This window comes from Chamaea fasciata, unplaced genomic scaffold (genome assembly GCF_029207755.1).
Source record: "Chamaea fasciata isolate MVZ Bird 193981 ecotype frontalis unplaced genomic scaffold, bChaFas1.0.hap1 SCAF_9, whole genome shotgun sequence".
Taxonomy (NCBI): Eukaryota; Metazoa; Chordata; class Aves; order Passeriformes; family Sylviidae; genus Chamaea; species Chamaea fasciata.
This window is the reverse complement of record NW_027094094.1, coordinates 27179137-27201503: the sequence shown is the minus strand read 5'-3', so window position 1 is coordinate 27201503 and position 22367 is coordinate 27179137. Positions and strand designations below refer to the sequence as shown.

Genomic DNA, 22367 nt, shown 5'->3' with positions numbered 1-22367 from the left:
CTCTTCCTCTGGTGCTTCGGTGATCAAAGGATGCCAGCAGTGAGAAGGTAGGGAAAGAAAACAAGGAATGAAGCTAAAGACTACCAAACACCTTAAGCTATCCTTCAAGAGGAAGATTCCTTTTTGGGCCCCTCTTGCATCAGGTGCAGGCACGAATTATCTGATAACACTTCATGAGCCCTGGGAAGAGGAACTCCAATCCCAAGGACACACACAGAGGTCACAAAGTTCTGTCTTCCTAATTGTGTTATACAGATCAGAGCTTGGAAAATATATTGGGACTCCCATTTCTCCTCACCTGACTATTTTCATTCACCAGCAACCAGAGTTGGAGTTAAAATTCCACAATTTAATCCAGGATCAGAATACAGAAAATCAATTGAACTTTCCCTGTATCAAGATAACTAATAGTCCAAACAAGTTTACTGTCTATATAAATACTTTCCTATAGAAAAAGAAATAAAATTATTTTCCTGTAAAATCTCATCAAAAAGAGCATATAGTTATGGATAGAATTGCATAATCCTTTTTAAGCCAATATATCCATCTTGAGACAACCATCAATATACTTTGGAACGTTTCAAGAAATTTTATCAGCACTTAGGAAGAAAAAAGAATGCCTTGAGGCCAGCCCTGTCAGCAAATATTTCCCACCATTAACTTAAATCTCAGTATTATTTCAGATGACTGCATTGTAGGCACAATTTTCTAAACCAGTGTGAACTCTCTACTACATTGCTGGCCATACTTTTCCCACATGAACCATTATCTGCAAATATGGATACAAAAGTAATTAATAATCTTTTTTAATCAAGGCACACTTCATATTAACAAGCTGTCACGAAGAAACTCACAGAACTTTGTAAAATTAGAATTTATGAGACCAAGATTGAACTATATCTTTATTCATCTCTCTCTGCAGTTTCATAAATTGTAATACCTGTTAGAAAACTTTCTGACCAAAAGCTAAAAAAAAAAAAGTCTTTTTTTTTAATAAATGTAACATCACCAGAAACATTTCTAATTGCCAAGTTTACATATATACTGACCTTTTTTGAGGAGCAATTTCATTTCCCACACGCATGTTTATCTGAGCCTTAGCCCAGCTTCCTCAGATAGTTTCCATCTTATCAACACTATCATAAGTTTTTCCTCAGTTCTCAAGCAACTTCTTAACATTGTAATAACAAGCTAAATCTTGAAAATACCTCTTCAAATTCTCAGCTTCAAAGTGCATTTGCCAAAGGCCCTAGGATATATAACTATTTCCCAGCTAATGTGATAATCTGACAAGATATTTGCAAATTATACATTCGAAGTGGCCCTGAAGAGATGGAGATATGACAGAACTTTCTAAATTTATATATTTATTTGTATTTCCTAAGTCTGGTTCACCTCATCAACAAAGTAGTTGGGGACAGATTTAAATGGCAAACAGATGAGAACCTTCAATTTGCCTTAGGGCACTTATCAAGGGCACTGCAGCCAGCAGAGCCTTTTCAACTGTTGCTCTGCTGTTCTGTACTCAGAAAAGAAACTCCTTCCTTTTCTTCTTCAACCTCAGAAAGAGCAATTTTACCTTATTAGTTCCCCTAAGTGTCCCAGAAAGTGAACTGAGCAATCCAGGCTAACACCTTTTTCTGCCTGTCCCTTGATCCTCCCGTGACTGACTTTAAGTTGAATTTTGCCAGGTAAAGTGCTGTGTGTATGTAAGATACATATTTTTCTCCAGGGCCTTGTTCAGGAGATCTCTGGGCTCCTGTGCTGCATTTCACAGTGTATGAATTTTACAGTTAATTTACACTCCATGCACAGGTTTTGTACAGAAGTAAACTACACCCCTGGGCAGTTTAGCAATGCTATTTCTGGAAGAAAAAAAAATAAAATAAAAAAAAATAAAATAAACCAACTTCCTACATTGCATGTCTGTCACAAGTCACAGACTGTAAGCTTTTCTCCCCTGCAAGCCCAAAAGAATGTGTCATTTTAAAGCACATTTTCTCTTTTTACAAACACAAGAGATCTAAGAGAATTTGCTTCCCTATTAATTACCCCAGTCACAGCTTATTCATTTATTCTTCTGAGAAAGTATATTTCAGAACCAAAACATGACACACTTCCTGCTCCAAGCCTTCCTCTTTCAGCATCCTTTAGATGTGCCACTTCCACTGACTCAACACAACCACCCACAACTTCTCAAGGCAAGAGACAAGACTCCAGACTACAAACAGTCTCCCTGCAGGACAGCACCAACAAAGACCAGTCACCAGCATTGCCAAAATCTGGTTCAGAGCCCCAGTGCCACCATGAATGCAGGACATGAACTCCCATCTTCGATCAACAAGCTATTTCTTGCATACCCACCAAGTACTTTTCTCCGTGTTGAGCTGCCCAAAGTGCAACACCTCTTTGAACATAATTAATGCAAGAAATAAAACACAAACACCTTGAAATTATGACAGTGCATAATCTGCTTCAAGTTCACAGAAGTCTTAGGAAGTATTTTTTGACCAAACTACCATTTTAGTCTGAATACATTTAGCTACTGGCATTGCCAGAGTGCCCTATAGCAAATACAACTGATCACTGCTGTAACTTCTTTTTTACATTCGTGATATTTTGCCATTCTTTAGAGCTATAGAGATGTCCTGAAGAAGCAGCTCTGGCATCTTGTCTCTGGATATTCTCCATTTCCATATAATGGCAGTGATAGACAGCTTTAAAGGTTAAAATCTAAAATAAAAATTTTTAAAAAGAAAGGAAGATTACCCTTCATATCAGTGAAAGCAGGATGAGACTTAATTCTGTAATGCAAGGCTCACTGCAACAGGTAACACAGAGGAAGCTACATGAAACCTGAAGGTTTCACCTGTTGGTCACTGAAAGGCAGTAAGTCTTCCAGAGACATTTTTCATTTCCATAATGCAATTCCACTTCTTGTATTGTAAATGCAAAAGACAAAACCTTAGTTTTGTCATGTAGATATAGTAAGCATTTACAAACCTTAGAATATGCTCTGACAAAGCATCTGTGTACTGCTGCCAACAGATGTCATCACGATGATTAAAATGCAGTGGAAATAAAATAATCCAGTAAATCATGAAAAGAGTGCTCATAAAATCTATTGCATTGAGCAGTGGCAGGGAAGAGGAAAGTATGGAGGGAACACCACGCTGCCAAACAAGAGAAGACAGGTAGAAAAAACACCAGAATTTGAAGAGAAAATTTACATTTACAAACATCACCGGAAGGTAGCATGATGGACCTGCTGTTCATACGAAATGGAGCATGGCTAGAAGTGATGAGGTGGCTCTGGAAAGTGCAAGCACAGACAGGAAAGTCTCCTCAGCTAGATGCTTTTGAGAAACTGGAGTTTTAGTTAAGAACCCCAGGCATAAACATACCAGCTACAACTCTACAGTCCCCGACTTGGCAATAAAACACTAAGAACAAACCAAATGGATAACAGAGAGAACATTTCCTGAGAAAGATATTGGGTTACTGAATAAAGTCTACCCAAAGACAGTAAAATGCCTTTTGAGAACTAGGCTTGCAGATTGGATTCTAAAAGAATCAGGTATCACTAATTACACTGCCCAGATGGCTCTCAGTTTCATCTAACATTACATTATATTGCAAAACAGCAGTGTTAAAAGCAAAGAGGACACACCATGGTCACGAAAACTTAAACTGCCCTCAACACATAACAAAGCATTAAGCCTTTAGACAGAGGGTTTTTAAAAGGGAAAAAAAAAAAAAAGCTAGGTAGTGCTGAAACATGAGATGACTTTTCATGCGGACTACACAGTTTTTTAACTCGGATATGGGACCACATCAAGCTGTCCTGGACAAGCTGAGGTCTGTCAACCTCAACTTCTGCTACACCACATCTTTCCCCACCTCATCCTGTGAGCAAGAATTCCTTTTCTCCTCTTGGAAAGTGAAATGCCTTGCACAGGCTGATTATTTGCAAAATGATTACTGGCCTAAGATGTGGCACCCCTGCCTTCTCCAGCCTCTTTAAAAACCAGACCCATACTGTGCAAACAGACCAGAGGAGGAACAAGCTTTTTCTATTTCTGTTTGGGTCACTAAGTCCTACCTATATCAAAAACACTGTTACTTCCACAGTAACTGAAGAACTTCAGGACAAAAGCGAGCTGAAAGGAAAGGAAAGAAAAAAAAAGAAAAAAAAAGTTTCAGTAAAAAAAAAAAAACTTAAAACAGATAATTGGGTAGCTCCCTTTTATTTTTTGTGCACTTCAACATCCTAGCCCTCTCTGGTTTGACCCTTGCAGACATCACATCCTAAGTTCCTTCTCTCTAAACTTCTCAGGTTACTTTTCTCATTCCAAAAATATTTTCAAGTAGAATAGGAAATGGGCAAATCATCAGTCTTCTCAATTAAAATGCAGCTAATATTTCACACAAGACAATGCTCAGTTTACACCAGAGTTTACTGAGGAGTTCTGAAACAGTTCTTACATCAATGTAAAATTAAGTTTAAATAAATTGTTTTAAAATAAAGGATTTGCAAACGCACAAAGACACTGAGAGGTTCTGTCTCCCATAAGCCAACTCCTCCTTCCACCATCCCAAGTTTTACCTTTATTTAGGAGCAAACAGGTTAAGATGACAAAGGGCTGTGGAAATGCTCTAGATCATTACACACTTTCTCTACTGAAAGTATTATCAAGCAGCAAATAATTGGTGTTTCCTAAATATCGTGTAATGGTGTAAAGTAGGGTCATTTACCCACTGACAAAGACAATTCTCGTTAACTTTACAAACATTTAGTTCTATGGAAAATCCTTTTATTCAATTTCTAAATAAGAACAAACCAGATTGTCAATGAGATTTTGAGGACATTGAAAGCATTCCATCAGCAACATTACTAGTTAAAATCTCTAAGACGCAGATAAGTAAATTAAAAAGCAGAGGATTAAATTACTAGACTGAGGAATAGGATACTTAATGGGTCCCTGGCCCCACTGGGAGCTCTTGGTTTGAGATCCATGTGTTTATATGAGAGAAATTAATTTCTTAGATATGATTCTGTTGACTATATGGGGGAGAAATTGTTTTCTTACTGTCCTTTTACTCCCTCTATGAAAGGTTGCTAAGGGAATAGTTCTCAGTAAGGTCAAGCAGCAGAAACCCTGCTGTGTGTTTTAATGCAGCCAAACAACACTTGAAATTAATGCCTCTTGGTTCTTTCTACCTTTAAGGACTGGCCGCTAGTGCTTTCCAGTATTCTTACTGCATAACTGAATATGTAATAGGCAGGAGGGAGAAAATGGACAGGCACAACAGGGTCAGAGGGAAGGAACTTCACAAAAGCTGTGCTAGTGCAGACAGCCTCTTCCTGATAAGACAAACCTTTCAGGCTATTAAAAGCACTCCAAACCCACAAACCCGAACCCTTTTTCAAACACAGCAATCAAGTCTCCAAATTATAATTAAATGCAAGCTATTAGGAAAAACATAAAAGAAAGCCTTTCAACATAGTTCTCATTTCAGATATTTATTGCCTTGAAGTTATGTAAACGAAAGAAAACCTGACACATTAGCATATCATTATTATCTGCCTTTGAAATTATTACAGATCTACATATGATATAAAACGAGTATCTCAAAATGTTGTATACTACTGAACAATCTCACTTCCATTTTCTTGACAAGATTCTTAATATGAAAAGAGCTACCCTAAGGATCAGCATCAGCTGCTCCTTTTTCTCAGTGAAGAGGGAAATGGAAAGAATTCTCAGGATGACACCGAGGATTTCAACCTCAGAGCTACCACAGTTCTGTGTAAGGAAGTCTCCAGGACTCACTCAAATGTGCCCTGTGCATAAAATGTGTCATCCCTCAGTCTGAAACCTGACCCCTTTCAACAGGTTTCCAAATGGAAAGGACCCACAGCATTCCCGTGTGTAAGGAAAATCACTGCGAGGACTATTACACCAAAACAAAAAAAGTGTAAAAATGTGAAATTTATCGTGTAAACCATTTTTCAAAATCATCAACTCCAATAACTGAAAGTTATGGAAAAATCTCTTGCCAAGAATAAAAAGAAAGAGCTCTGTAGATCAATTTCATTCTAGCAGGGTGCTTTCAAAAAAACATAGACATTTGCAGGTTTAAAAAAAAAGTTACATTTCCTACAATTACAACATTCACACAGCAGCATGATTCCAACAATCTAAGTAATATTTTTTTTCTGAGGGGCAACTTGAAAAAACACCTCTAAGCACAAGATGACAGAGACAAATAAAGACACAGCAGGAATTCCCCTCAGAGGATATTTATTATGAATAGAAGTGTGAGAAACATTTTGATTTTTGCCTAAAAAAAGACTTTGGCTGCTCTGAAATGACAAAAAGTTAAATTTGAAGTAACTGTTTCAGCTACAGTATTGGTGTGCTGTAGTCTTACAGTCAGGCACTATTATAGCTGTATAACTTGGCTTTGAGGCTTTGTTTTGTTTTCCTTCCAGTAAACAACTGTGGTAAGCCACAAACAGTTTTAATAAACCTGATGACATCCCCTCTGTTCAAAGAACATGCTGCTTTAACTACTTCCACTGTATGACTTGACCTCAGCATGATAAATCACATCAAAATATTAAATTCATCTCATTCGGCAAGTATAAAGATGTAATTTAAAATGTAATACTTAGATAGTCAATCCCCTAATCATCTGTAGCTGGAAGATTCTGAACACAGAAAGGCTCAAGGCATATTCCCTACTGGACACATTAGAGTAAGTCTAGCAATTAAATTATTTGTACAGGGTATACAGGCATGCATGTATATGCATATATCCAAATTGCATTTCGCAGTTCAGGATCCTGTTCTTCAGCCATTATTTTAACTAGATCAGGCTGAGGACGTTTTGTGTACTCATTTCACTTCTACAGATCCTCCTCCACATTAATGACTGAGAACAGCTGCCACAGACAAACAAAGCGCTCAGAAAATTATTTTCTGTAAAAAAGAAGTAAGAGAAACACAAAGAAAATCTTTAACCCTGAAACACGTTCCCTAACATTTTTATGAACACTGCTTAGTTCTGATCTTTTGGGATAATTTCTAGCATACCAGTTAATGATGTAGCATATTTTCCATAATGAAATCCCAGAATAAGAAACCCAACTGCAGCTCCTTGGTAAATGAGCAGGATCAGCAGCAGGATCAGTGGGAAAGACCATTACATACTGAAAAAGAACTGCAGCCTAACCTGCAGTTAATTTTCTGTATGAGACCCTTAAAACAGATGGGTCACCCACACCTAACATGGAAATAAAAGCATTAGCAAGTCTGCAATTCAAAGAAAGCAGAAATGCAGTTAACCTGCTATGCAGGTGGAGGAAGTAAAAAAAAAAAAAAAAAAAAAAAAAAAAAAAAAAAAAAACCCAAACCAAAAAGCCCTTTCAAACTAAGTAAGTCTTTTAGCTGCAAAGCATGAAGATAATAAGGCATACCCTGTCATCCTACAGCAAGCAGGGACTGAGATGCCTCTGGTGGGTTCCTCTCCACCCAGCTGGGGCAGGACCATGCGCTCTGATCAGGTCCCATCCATGCTGCTGGTGTTACCTCAGAAAGCCTCTTTGCTCCCTTGGGATGCTAAGCTGTGACACACCCTTGTGTGTCACACCCCCTTGACACACCCTGAGTGCCTGCAGCAGCCGGTGTGTGACAGAGTGTCACACCAAGCTCTGGGCAGCCCAGCCCCAGCCTGAAGTGATGGGAGCCTCTGCAAAGGCAGAGCACGTGCCTGGGGTGAACTAACCCCGCACAGCCTGTAAAAACACCCAAACTGCACCAGGGATGTGCTGCAGTGGCACTGCCTCCCAGAAGCTCCAAATACTCGCTACCTGCAGTTAAACGGTGACCAGAACAGAACAGCCGTTGGCTACCAAGTAACAAACAGCAAGAGGGATAAACCAACAAAACAAAAGGGGATGTAGATATTGGCCCATAGTCGGTGGCCTGCCTTCATCCTCAGCACCAAAGGGACTCCCTCATGGGCAATCTACTCCTTTCCTTCCTACTGCACATCCCTGCTTTCAACACAAAAACACAAGAATATGAGGAGATGGACATTCTAATTTGCTGTTTTCTTTAGCTCCGCAAACACTCTTGTTTGTAATACACCGAGACAAACAACTGTAGAGCATAAAAACACGAGCACAATGAGATGACAGTGTCACAGATGTCTTCACTGTGGCAGTCCTTAACAAGTCATGGTCTGATCTCAGAGGACCCAAGGAGGTAAAACTGTTAAACCCATTCACCCCACTGAGCAACAGCTTTTAAATGCAGAGAACCAGTAAAAAAATGTGTAGTTGCACAGCAAGGCCTCTCCGACCACAGGTGGGAACCCCTACCTACACTTTCTGTGTAGGCTTTTAAAAACTGTTGGGAGTTGATATTAAACGTAGGAAAAGAAGTATGTAACAGTATGTGCTTTCCAGAGAGTTAAGAGTGCACCTGTCAAAACTTCCAAACAAGACCTTGCACCCCTATGAAAACAGTGTGAAATCTGTGTTAAAGCATGGAAGAAAAGCAGATAAAGGTAAAAGCACCTGACAGTGGAAGACTCAAGAGAAAACACTGGAGAAAAACTGGCAGTACATCGATATTAACCAATCCTTTGCAATTCTGGTGGATGAATTTTTTTTTAAATGCTTTACTATAAAAATCTAGGTACAGCCTACAGGTTCTACCTATGCACCCAGTTCCCCAAGCCACTGCAATCAAATCAATAAAGCCCTGTTTCTTGGGGTGATTTTTTTAACAAATAAAAAAAGAAAAACAAAACGCCAAACAAACAAACAAACTAGTAATTTGTACATGCAATGTTTCATGAATAAATGTAAAAAGCAATGGAGCTGCTGAGTCTGAGACCTGTTCTCCAGGTCTGTATTTTATCTTATTTGATCAGCTTACAACTTCTCAACAAATAAAACTGTAGAAAGCAACTGTGGTTGTAACATTAAATATATGTGCTGAGACAAGATAGATTAGGAGCCAAGTGCTGATCTATTCTCCCTGAGATCCAGTGACGTGATGTGTGGGAATGGTTCAAAGCTGTGCCAAGGGAGGTTTAGACTGGACACGAGGAAGCATTTCCTTACTGCAAGGGTGGTCAGACACTGGAACTGCCTTTCTAGAGAGGTGCGTGATGCCACAAGCCTGTCAGTGGTTGAGGCATTTGGACACTGCTCTTAATAACATGCTTGAACTTTTGGTCAGCCCTGAATTATTCAGGCAGCTGGACTAGATATTGTTGTAGGTCACTTCCAACTGAAATAGTCTATTCTGTCTATTCTATTTTATGTCAAGTACATAACGTTACCAAGCGCTACAGACTATGATAACATTCACTCAATGGCATACAGAACAGACACCCAAAAACTCAGCAGCTCTGAGTTGCTCTAAAACCACAGCAGTGTGTATGGGACTGACAATAAACCCATTTCTGGAACACCATTCTTGCTCCCAAATCACATTCCAATTTTTCAAATTTCTTCTGGTTTCCAGAACTGACAGCACTTTAACATCAACAAGCACACATGCAAGGCCTCCCAAATTAGAAACAATTCATTTGAAATTGCTATGCAGAGAGAACAGCAAGTTTCAGCTCCAGGAAAGCTCCACAGACGTGTAAGCATCATCCAGTGAGAAAAAGGGCTTCAAAGTTTTGCAGTTTGTGAGTAACAGGCTCCTTTGGATCCCTTCTCCTAAGGGCGCTACAAATGGTAAGTCTCAGCTTTCTCGTGTCCCAGTTTTGACCTACAGCTAACTAGGAATGCAACATTTTAAAAACTTACAGGTCGGTTTTGTTAGGGGATTTTTAGTTTAAACATGCCATCACATTTTCAAACCCCTCTGTAAACCTGTTTGCCACCTGGACGCCATGCACACAGTCCCTTCTGAACACCAATGACAGACTCAGAAAACTCAGCTTGAACAGAAAGCTTAAAAGTTTCTCATAGCTTTGAGCTCATTTGAATCCTTGAATCACAAAAAGGTTACTACAGTACTGGTTTAAATACGCACCACACACAAACATGTTCACACTGCAAACACTTAACTGAAACTGAGCGCATAACTCTTTTGGAAGCTAGAATCTAGTTTAATTTCACGTTTGTGGTTTGAGTTTATTTCTCCAAATCATATGAAAAGAACAATGAATTCCCATGTATATTTCCTCCCATAACAGTCAGTGAGAAAACATTTTTTCCCTCAAGTAATTGTCACATACATAAAAGCAATATTCCACAAAATGCAAGGACTGCTTGCAAGGGCAGACAGAACAGGCCTATTTTATGCACACACCAGGGTCTGTTCATTCTTTACTGTTTCGTCCCTTGCCACTGGAGTTCCTTGCACCCATGTGCCATGCTTTGTTATAGAATGAATTTGATGGGACCAAAACAAACTCCTTACTTATGGACACAACAGGATCTTGTTTACACAATATACATTGAAATGAAAGACAAACAAGGAAATGAAATTTATACTTTTTGTTAACTGCAGTTCTCTGGCACCTGACACAACCATCAACATGAGTGTCCACCAAGTCTTTGAAGAAAAAGTATCTTTGAATTTTATTTACCTAGAAACTACCACTATAGTTCCCCTTTCTCACTATAGCAAAGTCCCTAGAGGTTTTTTTATTATTTTTCCCCAAAATCTAGCAATACTTCTCAGCACATCCTAGCACTGAAAACTACTCTGTATGAAAAGCAAGATATCTTCTGTTTGGCCTTTAGTTTAGGATGCATTGCTCCTCCAAGAAAACCCTGCTGGTACTACTCTTCTGTACTTCCTACCCATGCAGATGTTCTCTAACTGAACAGTAAATGCCAGGACAAATACATGCTAGAACTATCTCTATCAGTAATTAAAGTTTTTTCATTGTGTAACAGACATTGTTACATGGAAGGATGAATTTCTCTAATTCTGTAATTCTACCAGTATCATTGAAATGAAGGTCCCTCTTTGAAGTTCCCTTTTAAAAGGACTGAAGGATCATTTACAATGTCATCTTACAAGACTGTGCAAAAGACACTTCAAATAAAAACAGAATTTGTGATTGGTTTGCTTGCATGAACTATTCTGGTGGTGATATCACAATGGTCTATTTTTATTCCAAATTGGGTTTTACCAGTAAAAAAAAAGTTCCATCCCTGTGAAACTAAGGCTTGCAACATTGATTTCCACGGCATTGCTTGCAAAGATGCTGCAGAAGAATAATGTAGATGTCAGGGCACTTTATGTAGCAGCAGCAAGATTCTGTGAGCAGCCTGGGCAGCGGATTTGCTCCAGGTTGTTCTGACTGCTACATGCAATATTTTACCAAAATAAGCAGGACATCCATACAGTGAGATACAATGAGATTTTGAATAATCAGAACACCACCAAGTAACACTGGGCAATGGGACACTGCTCAGTAAGAACAGACCAGCAACCTGTACATCTCATGGATTATTCTGTCCGCAAGGACGACAGTTTCAAAGGTAGGAAATTAAATCTTAAATAATAAAAAAAGACCTGACCTGAACCAACAAAGCAAGCCAGGAAATTGAGCCAAGTCAGACACTCTTTTCTTAGGTCTCCCACTCCCATTGTGGCAAGCTTTTACTTGCAGGAAGGACCATTCCACAGTCCCCCCAAAAGAAGACACCTTGATGTGCCTTGACGAAGCAGTGATAGAGAACAAGTTATTTTCGGAATTGTGAAGAATCACCAACCACTTCCTTAGTTCTCCAGCATGGTATCAGTTCATCCAAGAGCAATTTGAACTGCAATGGGCAGTGAAAGAACATCTTGGAAGGGACATCAATGGAAGGGACATGAATGAGCCCTGAAGGAGCATCATGGAAGGGACAGTAGAAAACATTTTTATTTACCTATGTTCAGGTACCACAAAGCTCCTGTACCAAAGTGGCTGAAAATCTGACCAAGCTTTTTTCTGTGGATGTAGCACAGAATTTCAACAGAGAGGATTTATTTTCATAGCAGTCTTCATAAATGCAACCCCAATCTTCAAGGTTAGCAAATAACTCCATTTAAAAAAAAAGGTATTATTAGACCAAGAAGAATCCTCCACTAGGTCATGCTTTCCTGCTTTTAACAAAACTGAGCAAAGGGACCCCATCCACGAGACTGCCAGCTCAGATCGCCGGGCATTCGAAATGGTTTCATACAGTTTCACTTCTGAGAAGAGACATTGTTGAAAGCCATTGTTCAGCCAGCCAACTACTGTCACTTCCATGAATATGAATAAGCTCCAATATAGGACACTGAGTTTTTGCAAATGTAAGAAGATTCAATTGTTCAGTTATTCTTTGCCAATAAATCAACCCACCATTATTTAGAGATTTTTGTTTTTCTCTGGTGTCTGAATATGTGGGTGGAATTTTATTTTCAAATTCCCTTCTCCCATTTTCATAAAGATTTTATTTCATATCACCTTGCTAAGCTTTCAGAGCAACTGAAGGAATCCTACTGTGGGATGGGATGAGGCCCTTTAAAATATATATTTTTCTGTTTCTCCTGATAATATTAACTAGCACCTACTCTGAGGAAAAGAGAGAACAGAAGAAATTTTTCAGAGTTCATGAAAATTAAGACTTGGTATAATTTTGAAGCCGTAATTTACATGCACACAACTTAGACATAAATACATATGGATTAATGCAAATTTTCATACTGGGAAAGATTCACTGTGCTCTGTAAAACTAAGGGTAAGGCTGGTGATGAATCATTTTTTTTAAATATTCTAGTCTGGGTATATAAATAGCTCTCTGTTTCTAGAATAATTACTACTGAAAAACACAGCTTCTTAAATAACCTAGGCCATAATTAACCTTCACTTCATTAAATCGCAAATAATATCTTTTTAAAGTCTTATTTGTAAAGGCAAGCTGATTAATTTAAACGTTTCCCTTCTGAAAAAAAGAAAAAATCTAATTGGAATGATTTACCAACGTAGCTACTTTTCAAATCTTGCAAACTCTGGGAAGGCTTTCAGCCGGCTCCGCCAGCCCCTGCCCGGCCCCCCGCGGGAGCTCCACGCTCACGTTGCCGCCCCGGCCCTGCCTCCCTGGATGCTCGGGGAGAGGTGCCGGCTTGTGCCCGCATCCTCCGCGGCCGCTCCGCCAGAGTCCCGCCCGCATCCTGCCCGGCCCCTCGGTGCCGCATCCCCGCGTCCCTCCCTGCGGGCGGGACCCTTCGCCTGCCCCGTCCCGCCGCGTCCACGCGTGGCCCTGTTGGTGCCAAGGGGGCAGCGGGGCGACCGTGGCCCGGCCTGCCCTCCGCACGGGCGGAGCCAGGAGCGCTGTGGAGCCCCCCACGCCCTGCGCTGCCCTGCGCTGTCCGGCCGTCCCTCCGCAGCGCGGCTGCCGCCCCGACCCCGGCTGCCCTGCGCCCACGGCCGGGCACGGCTGGGCTGGGCACGGCGCCGCCGCTGCCGCCGCCGCCGCACCGAGCCGTCCCTCCCCTTTCCTTGTAAGACAGCGCCAACCCCCGACCGAAGCAAAGTTTCCAGCCGAGCGCCAGGACGGGTCCGGGCTGTCACCGGCGCCCCCTCCCCGCCGATGGGACGGGACGATCCTCCCTCCGCCCCGTCCCGTCCACGTACCCAACCCCCCCGCGCCGTGGGTGCCGCCCGAGGCGCTCACCTTCCTGCACCGCATGGAAGGGGTTGTTGGCCTCTATAAGCTTGATGGAGTAAGTGATTTTCTCGCTCTGGAGGATGTCGTCATTGAGGTTCAGATCCGATACCGCCTGCTTGAACACCTCGTCGTCCTTGGCAGCATTGCCTTCGAAAATGGCACCTGAGGGGAGGAAGGCGGCAGAGGGTGAGGAGGGCTCGGCCTGCCCCGCCCGCCGCGCCAGGACCCCCGCTCCCCTCTGGGCCGTGCAGGGCTCACGCCGGCTCGCACGGCACCGGGGGCGGCAGCCCCGGGGGCACCGGGCGCCTGTGGGGCCGGGCCACACACGTGGGCGGCCTCGTCCCGGGCACGGGGAAGCGCAGCATTCCTCCCGGCCACTTCTGCTCCACCGGCATTTACGGAGCTCTGAACCAGAGGCACGGATGGATGATGGACTTGCTTCGCCCGTGACGGGAAAGGGAGCAGGCTTGGAAACTCCACCAACTTTTTGCTCGCTGCTCGCCTCTCCCTGGGATGCTGCCTTTCGGGCCGCGGTTTTATGGAGGCTTACAAGCATGAACGTGAAGCCGGGATTTGTGTCCAGTAACCTGGAAGCTTTAATTTCACTGTCCTGTTTATGCAGTTAACGTGAAAACATCTGGCGATGTGTGTTACATAAAATCCCTCTCCACGGAGCGTGTGTGTGCCCACGCCAGGCTTACTGCCCTGCTCTACGCGGCGCTGGGAGGTCTTTAGAGCTGGCAACAAAACAAGCAAAAAACATTATTCGCCAGCCTGGAAAAGTCCTGCTGATTCACACCGTGCGAGCCTGTGGCTTGAGCCTCCGTGCACTGCCCGTGTGCATCACAGCTCTGCACACAGGAGCTCCCCGCTCCTGCCCAGCGGACAGCTCCTTCTGCCAGCACTTAGTTAGCGAACAGCACTCGGGCTGAAGTTCGTGCGGGGAGAACCCGAGGTGACACGGTCCACGCGCAAGAGAAGCGGGGCCAAGAGCGAGAGCTCCTTCACCCACTCTTCTACTCCGGCCCTTCCCCAAGACGGCCCCGCCGCCTCCCTTCGGCCCCGCGGGGCTGGCCCCGGTGCCGCGGGGGTCTGCCTGCCCTGGGCACTGCCCCTGGGCCGGAGTCCCCCGCTGCGGTCAGGGCTGACCCCGTCTCCTTAATGGCTCCGCAATGCTGTCTGCCTTGGCTGCGCCCCCAGGCTCCGAAGGCGAGCGGTGACGACCGGAGCCTCCTTCCCACCAGCCCCGGAGCCGTCCGTACCGGGAAACTTGTTACAGGGCTGCCCCCCCTTCTCCCCTTCCCTGCCTCGGGTCGACACGGGACTTTCTTCCCGTCTCCGTGGAACCTCCCCTCACCCGGATGGCTGCTACCCTGGCCCCCTCCTTTTTCTGATCTCCCATCCTCCCCGAAAGGCTGGTGGGAATTACGGCTTTTCATTTCCCGGCCATACTCCTGTTTCCTCCTCTATCATCCTCCACAAGTGATTCTTTCCCCCCTCTCCGCTCCTAAACATCCTCATTTTCGTTCCTGCTGGTACCTTTCAACACCAGCCAAAAGGTGACTGCAGAGCCTCGCTTTTGCTTGCCAGGCTTCCCGCGGACATCACCGTGCCTTGCTCCCAGAAGCCATAAAAGTTCACATCAGCCTTTCCTCTGCCTCTTATTCATCCCTCTCTTCCTCCCACTGATCCAGCCTTCTTTCTGCCCAGGGGTTTTAATGAGATCTTATTCAAACCACAACAGTTGCGCGCACACACACACACACACACTCGCACAGAGCCGCTGCAAAGCTCGCCTTTCTAACCCTTTCCCAGCCAAGTTCCCCCCTCCGCCCCCCGCATTCCGGCTTGGCTGACACCTGCTACGGCAGGAGATGGAAACCAGGGGATTATCTCCCCGAAAGTTTTCCCTGCGAGCACGTTCAGATGATGCTTCTCTCCTGCTCGGGTGACGGGGGCGGTTGTTTGTTTTCGGTGGCGAGGAGGCGGGAGGTGGGGGGGAAGAAAGCCTTTCCACGCAAACAGGTCCAAGCACAGACTCCCCAGCCACATGGGAGACCGCAGCGGCGGCCCCGGCGGGTCCCCTGCTCGCTCCCGGCCCGGCGCACAGGCGGCATTTCGCCCCTAACTTTACAATCGGGGGCGGAATACAGCTGCCTTCCTCCCATCCGTCCTCCTGGCTCTCCGCGGAGTTGGGTTCCACCGCTGCCCGTGACACTATCGCGGCTAAACGAGACGCTTCCTTTATATATTTATTTATCTACCGCGTCCCTCTCCAAGCGCCCCCCCCCCCCCGCTCCCTCTCTCTTACCAATGTGGATGATGGAGTCCGCCCGCACCGAAACGCACTGAAATATCCAGGGGAAAAGCCAGAGCATCAACACTTCCATTTCCAGCCTCTCGCACAGCACATCAGCCCGGGTTTGGTGGAGAGACAGAGGGAAAGAAGAAAAAAGGCGCAAGGGCAGGTGGACCAAGGCAGCGGGCGCGGGGGGAAGATGCCCAGACACCCTCTTAGAAAAAAATCCCAAAATCCTCCAGCGCCCCAAGAATTTTCCAAGATTGAGGAAAACGGGCACTGGGGAAGAAAAAAAATTAAAAAAAAAAAAAAAAAAAAAAAAAAAAAAAAAAGGAAAAAAAAAAACCCACCCCACCACGGGGCTAGAAAATCACGGAGGTAGATCCCGGGTTGGCAGGCGGCGCGGCGGAGCCTCCAGCGCTCGGTGTGTGCCGGGGCGCCGGCAGACCGCGAACTGCGGAGCGGCCCCCCCGCCGCCGCCGCCCGCCCCCCGCGCCACGTGACTGCGGAGCCTCGGCGCTCGGTGCCGCCGGGGCACGGCGCGGCGGGCGGGCAGCGGGGCGCACGGGCCGCGCCGGGGCGAGCGGCAGCGCTGCGGGGAGCGCCGAGCCGGGGCCACAGCGGGGCAGCTGGCCGCGATGGAATAGATTTAGATTGAGCCAGAATTGTATAGAGATGTATATATATCTTCATATATAATGCATGTCTCCCCGAGGAGAGGGGTAGGGGACGGATGCTCCAAGCGCAGGGATGCGAGGCGGGTGGGCAGCTCCCGGTTGCCGGGCGCAGGCTGTTCCGCGGGGCCACAGCCCCTGCCCGGAGGGTGCCCAGCGCTGCGCGGCCTCCCGCAGCCCCCGCCCGGCCCGGCACCGCGGGACGCCCCCGCAGGTAAGGGCGCGGGGCTGCGCCCGCTGCCGCTCCTCCAACTTCAGCGACGGGGGGCGGCGCGGGGGCAGCGCGCCGAAGCGGGAGGTGGAGGGAATGCCCCTTCCTCCTGCCACACGCTCGAGCCCGGGACATGATCCGTGTTTGAGGAGCGAAATGGAAATGCCAGGTTTTTATCCCCGCGCTGGGGACGAGGTGATGGGGAAGAAAAGTGGTACAGCAGAACCTTTTCTTGTTTTGTTTTGTTCTAGCTTTCAATGAAATCTAATTCATAAATTGGACATGCTCAGGCTCAGAAGACTAATTCATCCCCTAAAACAAACGCATCAGTGATTGCAGGCACCCAAACGTGACAAGCGTCTCAATATACCGAGGATCCAGAGAAAACAAATTCATTGAGGAGCCTGAAACGTAATTAAAACTACTGCCAAGAAAATGAGTTGAGAGCAGGATGTTACCAAGATTATTAAGTTGCTGCGGGGCTGAGGCACGGACCGCTATAGTGATACATACATCTGTATGATCAGTCTTTGGATAACGGGAGGAAGAGCGATTCCTGGAGGTCGCCGTCTTGCAAGCGCAAGCCTGGTAACAGCGCGCCGTGGCCGCATCCTGCTCCCGAGATGGCAGCGGCGAGCCCGGGGCCTCGGCGGGGAAGGAGCGGGCCCCCGCCGCCGGCAGAGCGGCCGGCGGCGCCCGTACCGCTGGCACCGGCTACAGCATCCCTGTCATGTGTATTCAGCACACTTTTTATAACCATCACCTGTACGTGCGCTAGTAAATGCTCCTGATGCTGAGCAGCGCTTGCTTGCAGGAGCGATCGCTGCAATGTATTTATTCAATGTAGAAAGCGGGTTTTTTCATGCAGAGCACAGTACGGCAAGAACTGCTCAACGCTAAGGAGTAGGAAATACAGATAAGGGGGCTGGGGAGGCAGAAGGGAGAGGGAACACAGTATAGATGGAGCAGAGTGGAAGGGAAGGAAGCTGAAATGGAAATGATATGAACAAGAATCCCTGTTGATCCACACGCATCAACAACCTCCTATTCAGCGGTAGTTACAAGCAGAGCATTCGAACAGGGAAGAGCAGGGGGTAAATAAAACAAGATATGCTTTTTAAAAATAGATCACTTGTTAACTACTCTTACTTACAGTCCTTGTCTTAAATATGCAATTTCACACTGATCAATGCAGAATGATATATACTATACTCTGCATTTCACGTAATAAAAACACTTAATCCAGATAATTGGCTTCTGGGACAGAGATCAATAGAAATGTTCCTTATTTGACTACGTTAGCAAGTCAAAATTAATTCTAATTTACATTTGCTTCAAATCAATATGCACTTAGTGACTTACACAGGCTCTTTAAAAAGTTAAGCACCTATATTGACCAGAGTCATATATATGTCAGTAACAAGTACATGTGTGGGAATTAGAGAGGGGGAAAGTGTTACTGCAGAACCAAGTCTCTGACTTTCATAGAGGAAAGGAGGCTAAATTTATTTGTGTTTGAGAAGTGCTTTGGCGTCCTAGCCTAAAACCTGTAGAAATATGCAGCTATTAATCCCACGATTTATGCAGGCACCCAAACACCAGTCAGCTGCACTCCAAGCACTTGGGAACAGGCTTGCCTCCTACTTTAGTTTGTACAGCAAGGTCTTGACCTCAGCTGGGGTGCCTCTGGATGCTATTTTAGTAATAGAAAAATAGTAATATAAAATATTAAAACTCTAAACCCAGTGAATTGGACAAGTTACAAAAAATCCTGTGAAATCTGAGAGCAAATGCTCTGAATGCAGAAAAGGATCCAGTCCCAGCCAAGGGAGGGAGAGGGGAAAAGACAAGAGACCAGAATAAAATAAACCAGACCAACTGAAATAGGCCCTAAAAACAGACAGAAGACTACAGTCAGAAGACAAAAACAAACCAGAAAAATACACAGAAGAAATCTCAAATACTATAAAATCTGACATGTAACATGCAAAGTACAATGAGACCTAAATGGATCCACCACAGCAAAGACGATTGCAGTTTCAGTAGCATCTCTGCAATGTGAAAAACTGCCACATCAAAACTTCTTTGAGTCTGGTTTTAATTCAGGCGGCATTAGCTTTTCTTTCACATTATTTGCGTTTTTTTTCCTTTCTCTTCCCACTTCTTTTTTTCCAGAAAAAAAAATCCCAACAACTTTGGCTTGGATTATGTTTTTTATAACAATTACTTTTTCTCCTATGATTTCCCCTCCTTCCAAACAAGCTATCAATTGTACATTTCTAAGCCCAGTACAAATGAGACCACTCCTTTCAATCCATTCTGTGTTTGCAATCGGGGGAGCACTGACACTTTGCAGTGGGTGTACATTGTTTAGATGCAGCAATCAGCACTAAAAGGCCAATCCCTTTGCCAACATTTGGCATATTAAGAATGTTCCAAGCTACTGGGATATTCCATCATTATCGTAGGGGACTACTCATGACACATTATTCCACAAGGTACCACTGGATTTACAGTGCCCACGGAAGAATGACATCTCAACAGAAATATGCCGGCTAAAAACGCAACTCAAGCAACAGCCACAGAGTCACAGTTCAACTCTGTGGCAACAGATGTGATTCTGTGCACGTCTCAGATGGTTCTTTCCACCTTTGCAAACCACTGTGGTGGTTTTAAGCCGACTTCTCATGAGTCATTGCTGTGCTCATTTCTGTTGTCCAAATGAACATAGCATCAAACCCGTACCAAATGGGTTTTGCTATGACAAGAGAGCGGCTGGAGTAACGCTCCAAAAACTGCATTGCAATTAGAAACACAGAACTTCCTAGAAAGGTGAACTGAAAGGCTTGTGCAGTGCCACACTCAGAGGCTTGTGCCCAGGGCTCTGTCCCTCTGTGCTGCCATAACAAGAATGAAGCGCATTTTGAAAGACATCATCAGAACCACGGCTGCAGGATATGCCTAGATCTGGAAAGCACCTCACATTTACAAAACTGCTTCATAAGCAGGATCAAGACTTTTATCATAGTCTATGTTCAGAATAAATGGAGGGCTTTAAGATTCAGTGTTTCTTGAGTGTTCTCCCAAGTTTCACCCATTTACTATAGCTAAACAGGCTTCCCCACACAGAAGTGGGTACATATCTATTTGTGTACATGTAGCAATGATTTATTCCTTCTAAAAGCAAATGGAACTCCTCTGTATCAGTTAAACAGGTGTAAAGAAGCAGCTAATATCTCCAGTAGTTCGCTGCTTGGTCTATGGAGTTGGAAGAATGAAAACAACAAAATACCCTAATACATACGGTAACAATCTCCCTTCCTTCCCCAATAGCCAAGATGTCTACTGTTAACACACCCACAAAAAAGTGCAATTACTTATTCTAAAATGCCATGAAATTCAACAGCTGTGCTTCTCTTCAGAAAAAGAAATGCAAAACCTCAAGCCTAACTTAATTCCAAAGTTTGTGGATGCCTATGTTTAAAAATTCATTTTGTCATCCTGCTGTGGTGACAGCCTGAGGTTTCAGTTGCTTTATTGAAGCTTCCTTTAGCTTATTAAAACCACCTTTTCTCTTTTCATGGTTGATAGCATAGTATGATAATCTTACAGGAGTAAATGGATTAGAATCTGCTAGAAGAGGCTGCTGAATTATAGAATTCTTTGCAGGACAGTTGACATTCTTGATTAATTTGTTGTGTGCCTACTAACGAGATGAAACTTTGCTACAGTCAACACTTTATTTGGACTGACATGCCTTTTAAGATGCCCTAAAAAAGGCAAAACATTGTTATTTCCATATTTTCTACCTAATTTAATTCAGCAGAGTACACACAGACTAGATGTGATTTAATTTGTACTTAGTTTGCCTAATTTCATCCCTTCAGTATCTGTTGCCTCTTGATAAGCTTCATATATACTTCTCTGCTCCTCTCTTTCAACTGTGACTTTTTACACTCTATTTTTCTTTAATGGGCATTTTCTTTACAATAGAAAAAGGTGTCTGTAGGCCTTTCCAGCCTCCCACATTTTTATAGTTGCATAAACACACTCTTTATGTAGTGCAAGGCAAATTGTATCAGTGTTGGTAAATGTCGTATCTATTTTGCCATTTGTATTAATTAACCCCGATTTAGAAGAAAAGGAATCTCTTTATTCACAACATTTTAATATCACCAATATGTGGTTTATTGAGAACTTTTACCACAGAGGTGACCAAAGAATCCTTTGCTATTACTGTAAGGGATGGGAGTGTAACTCATAGTTACAAGAAAACACCTTTCTCCTGCATTTCTAAGCAAGCCTCTTGTCATTATATCCACTGCACACTAACTGGAAAAGGCTAAACTCTGTAAGTTTGTTTTCCTGAGCAGAGATCCTTCCTTAAAAAAAAAAAAGAAAAGAAAAAGGAAGCAAGGTAGGAATGGTTGCCACCTTTGTTACAGTACAGTTGTGTAAGAATGCAGGCTCTCCAAGTAAAGGTGTCTGTCAATTATTCCTAATTTAATAGTAGCCATATCAAGATAATCTTGGAACTAACTTCACTGGCATTCACCTGAGGGAAAAGAACAATTTACAAGATTCTCCAATATGAAACTATCTCCAGGGGAACTCCATTCAAAAACATCTTGCATGCCTCATTGATCCATTCACACAGTACACACAGTCCAGTCTCTTGAGCTGCTCAATGAGCTGCCTATTACAGATAATGAGACATTGCTAGGACAGATGTCCTCTGCCATCACAGCCACCCGAAGAGACAGACACATCCCAAAAGGAAAACCACAACAGGGAAAGCCCCAGATGCCATTCCTTGTGCAGCCTCCATAAATACATACTGACCAATCTCACAGGTAGGAACAGGCCAAGAATGACACCTATCTTTTACAGATACTTCACTATGAATACATATCCCAGGACTTCCACTATTATAAAACTTCCCAACACCTGACCGTACAAATATATCCTTGCTTTCTTAGAGTCAATTGAAGCTGCAGGGTGGTTATTCCAGACAGAGGAAGAAGAAAGCCACTAGAATTTAACCTGGAGTTCACCTCAGCTGGGTGGAGATTCTGGAGAAGTCACACTCCTGCTTCTTCTCACTTTACCCATCTAGACAGTAACAAAACCAGTAAAGTAGATGCTGCTGCATGGTGAAGCAGAGAACCAGAAAAGTCTGAAAACATACATTTAAAAAGTTCTGTCCTCCAGCCAAGACCCAGTAACTGATCTCGTGTTTGTTCCTGTTTCACTGCAAACTCCAAGAAGTGATGTAAGCAGAAATATTTTGCTACAAGCCAGAAACTTGAATGCTGCCCTTTCTGTGTCTCAGGCAAAGAATAGGGACCTTTTCAACTGCACTAATTCGGTCCTCTGCCATCACTAAATACTGATGCAGTTTGTGCGTGTAGAGTCCTCTGAAAGCCTCACAATGGAAAGTACTCTAAGGGAAAAGTAATTTTACCTTAAAAAAAATCCCTGTTCTTTCTCAGCACT

The 22367-nt window shown here is 44.0% G+C and overlaps 1 protein-coding gene across 2 annotated transcripts in view; it reads right to left on the bottom strand.

The window, feature by feature from the left end:
- GRID1 (glutamate ionotropic receptor delta type subunit 1) overlaps positions 1–16077 on the bottom strand; it is a 483633-nt gene extending 467556 nt beyond the window's left edge. For both annotated transcript variants that reach the window (XM_066191627.1, XM_066191628.1), the window contains exons 1-2: positions 15999–16077; positions 13694–13849 (exon numbers count right to left, since the gene is read on the bottom strand). In XM_066191627.1, the coding sequence (XP_066047724.1) occupies positions 13694–13849; positions 15999–16077 (235 nt within the window). The remainder of the gene's footprint in view (positions 1–13693; positions 13850–15998) is intronic.
- Between the last annotated feature and the right edge of the window lie 6290 nt (positions 16078–22367).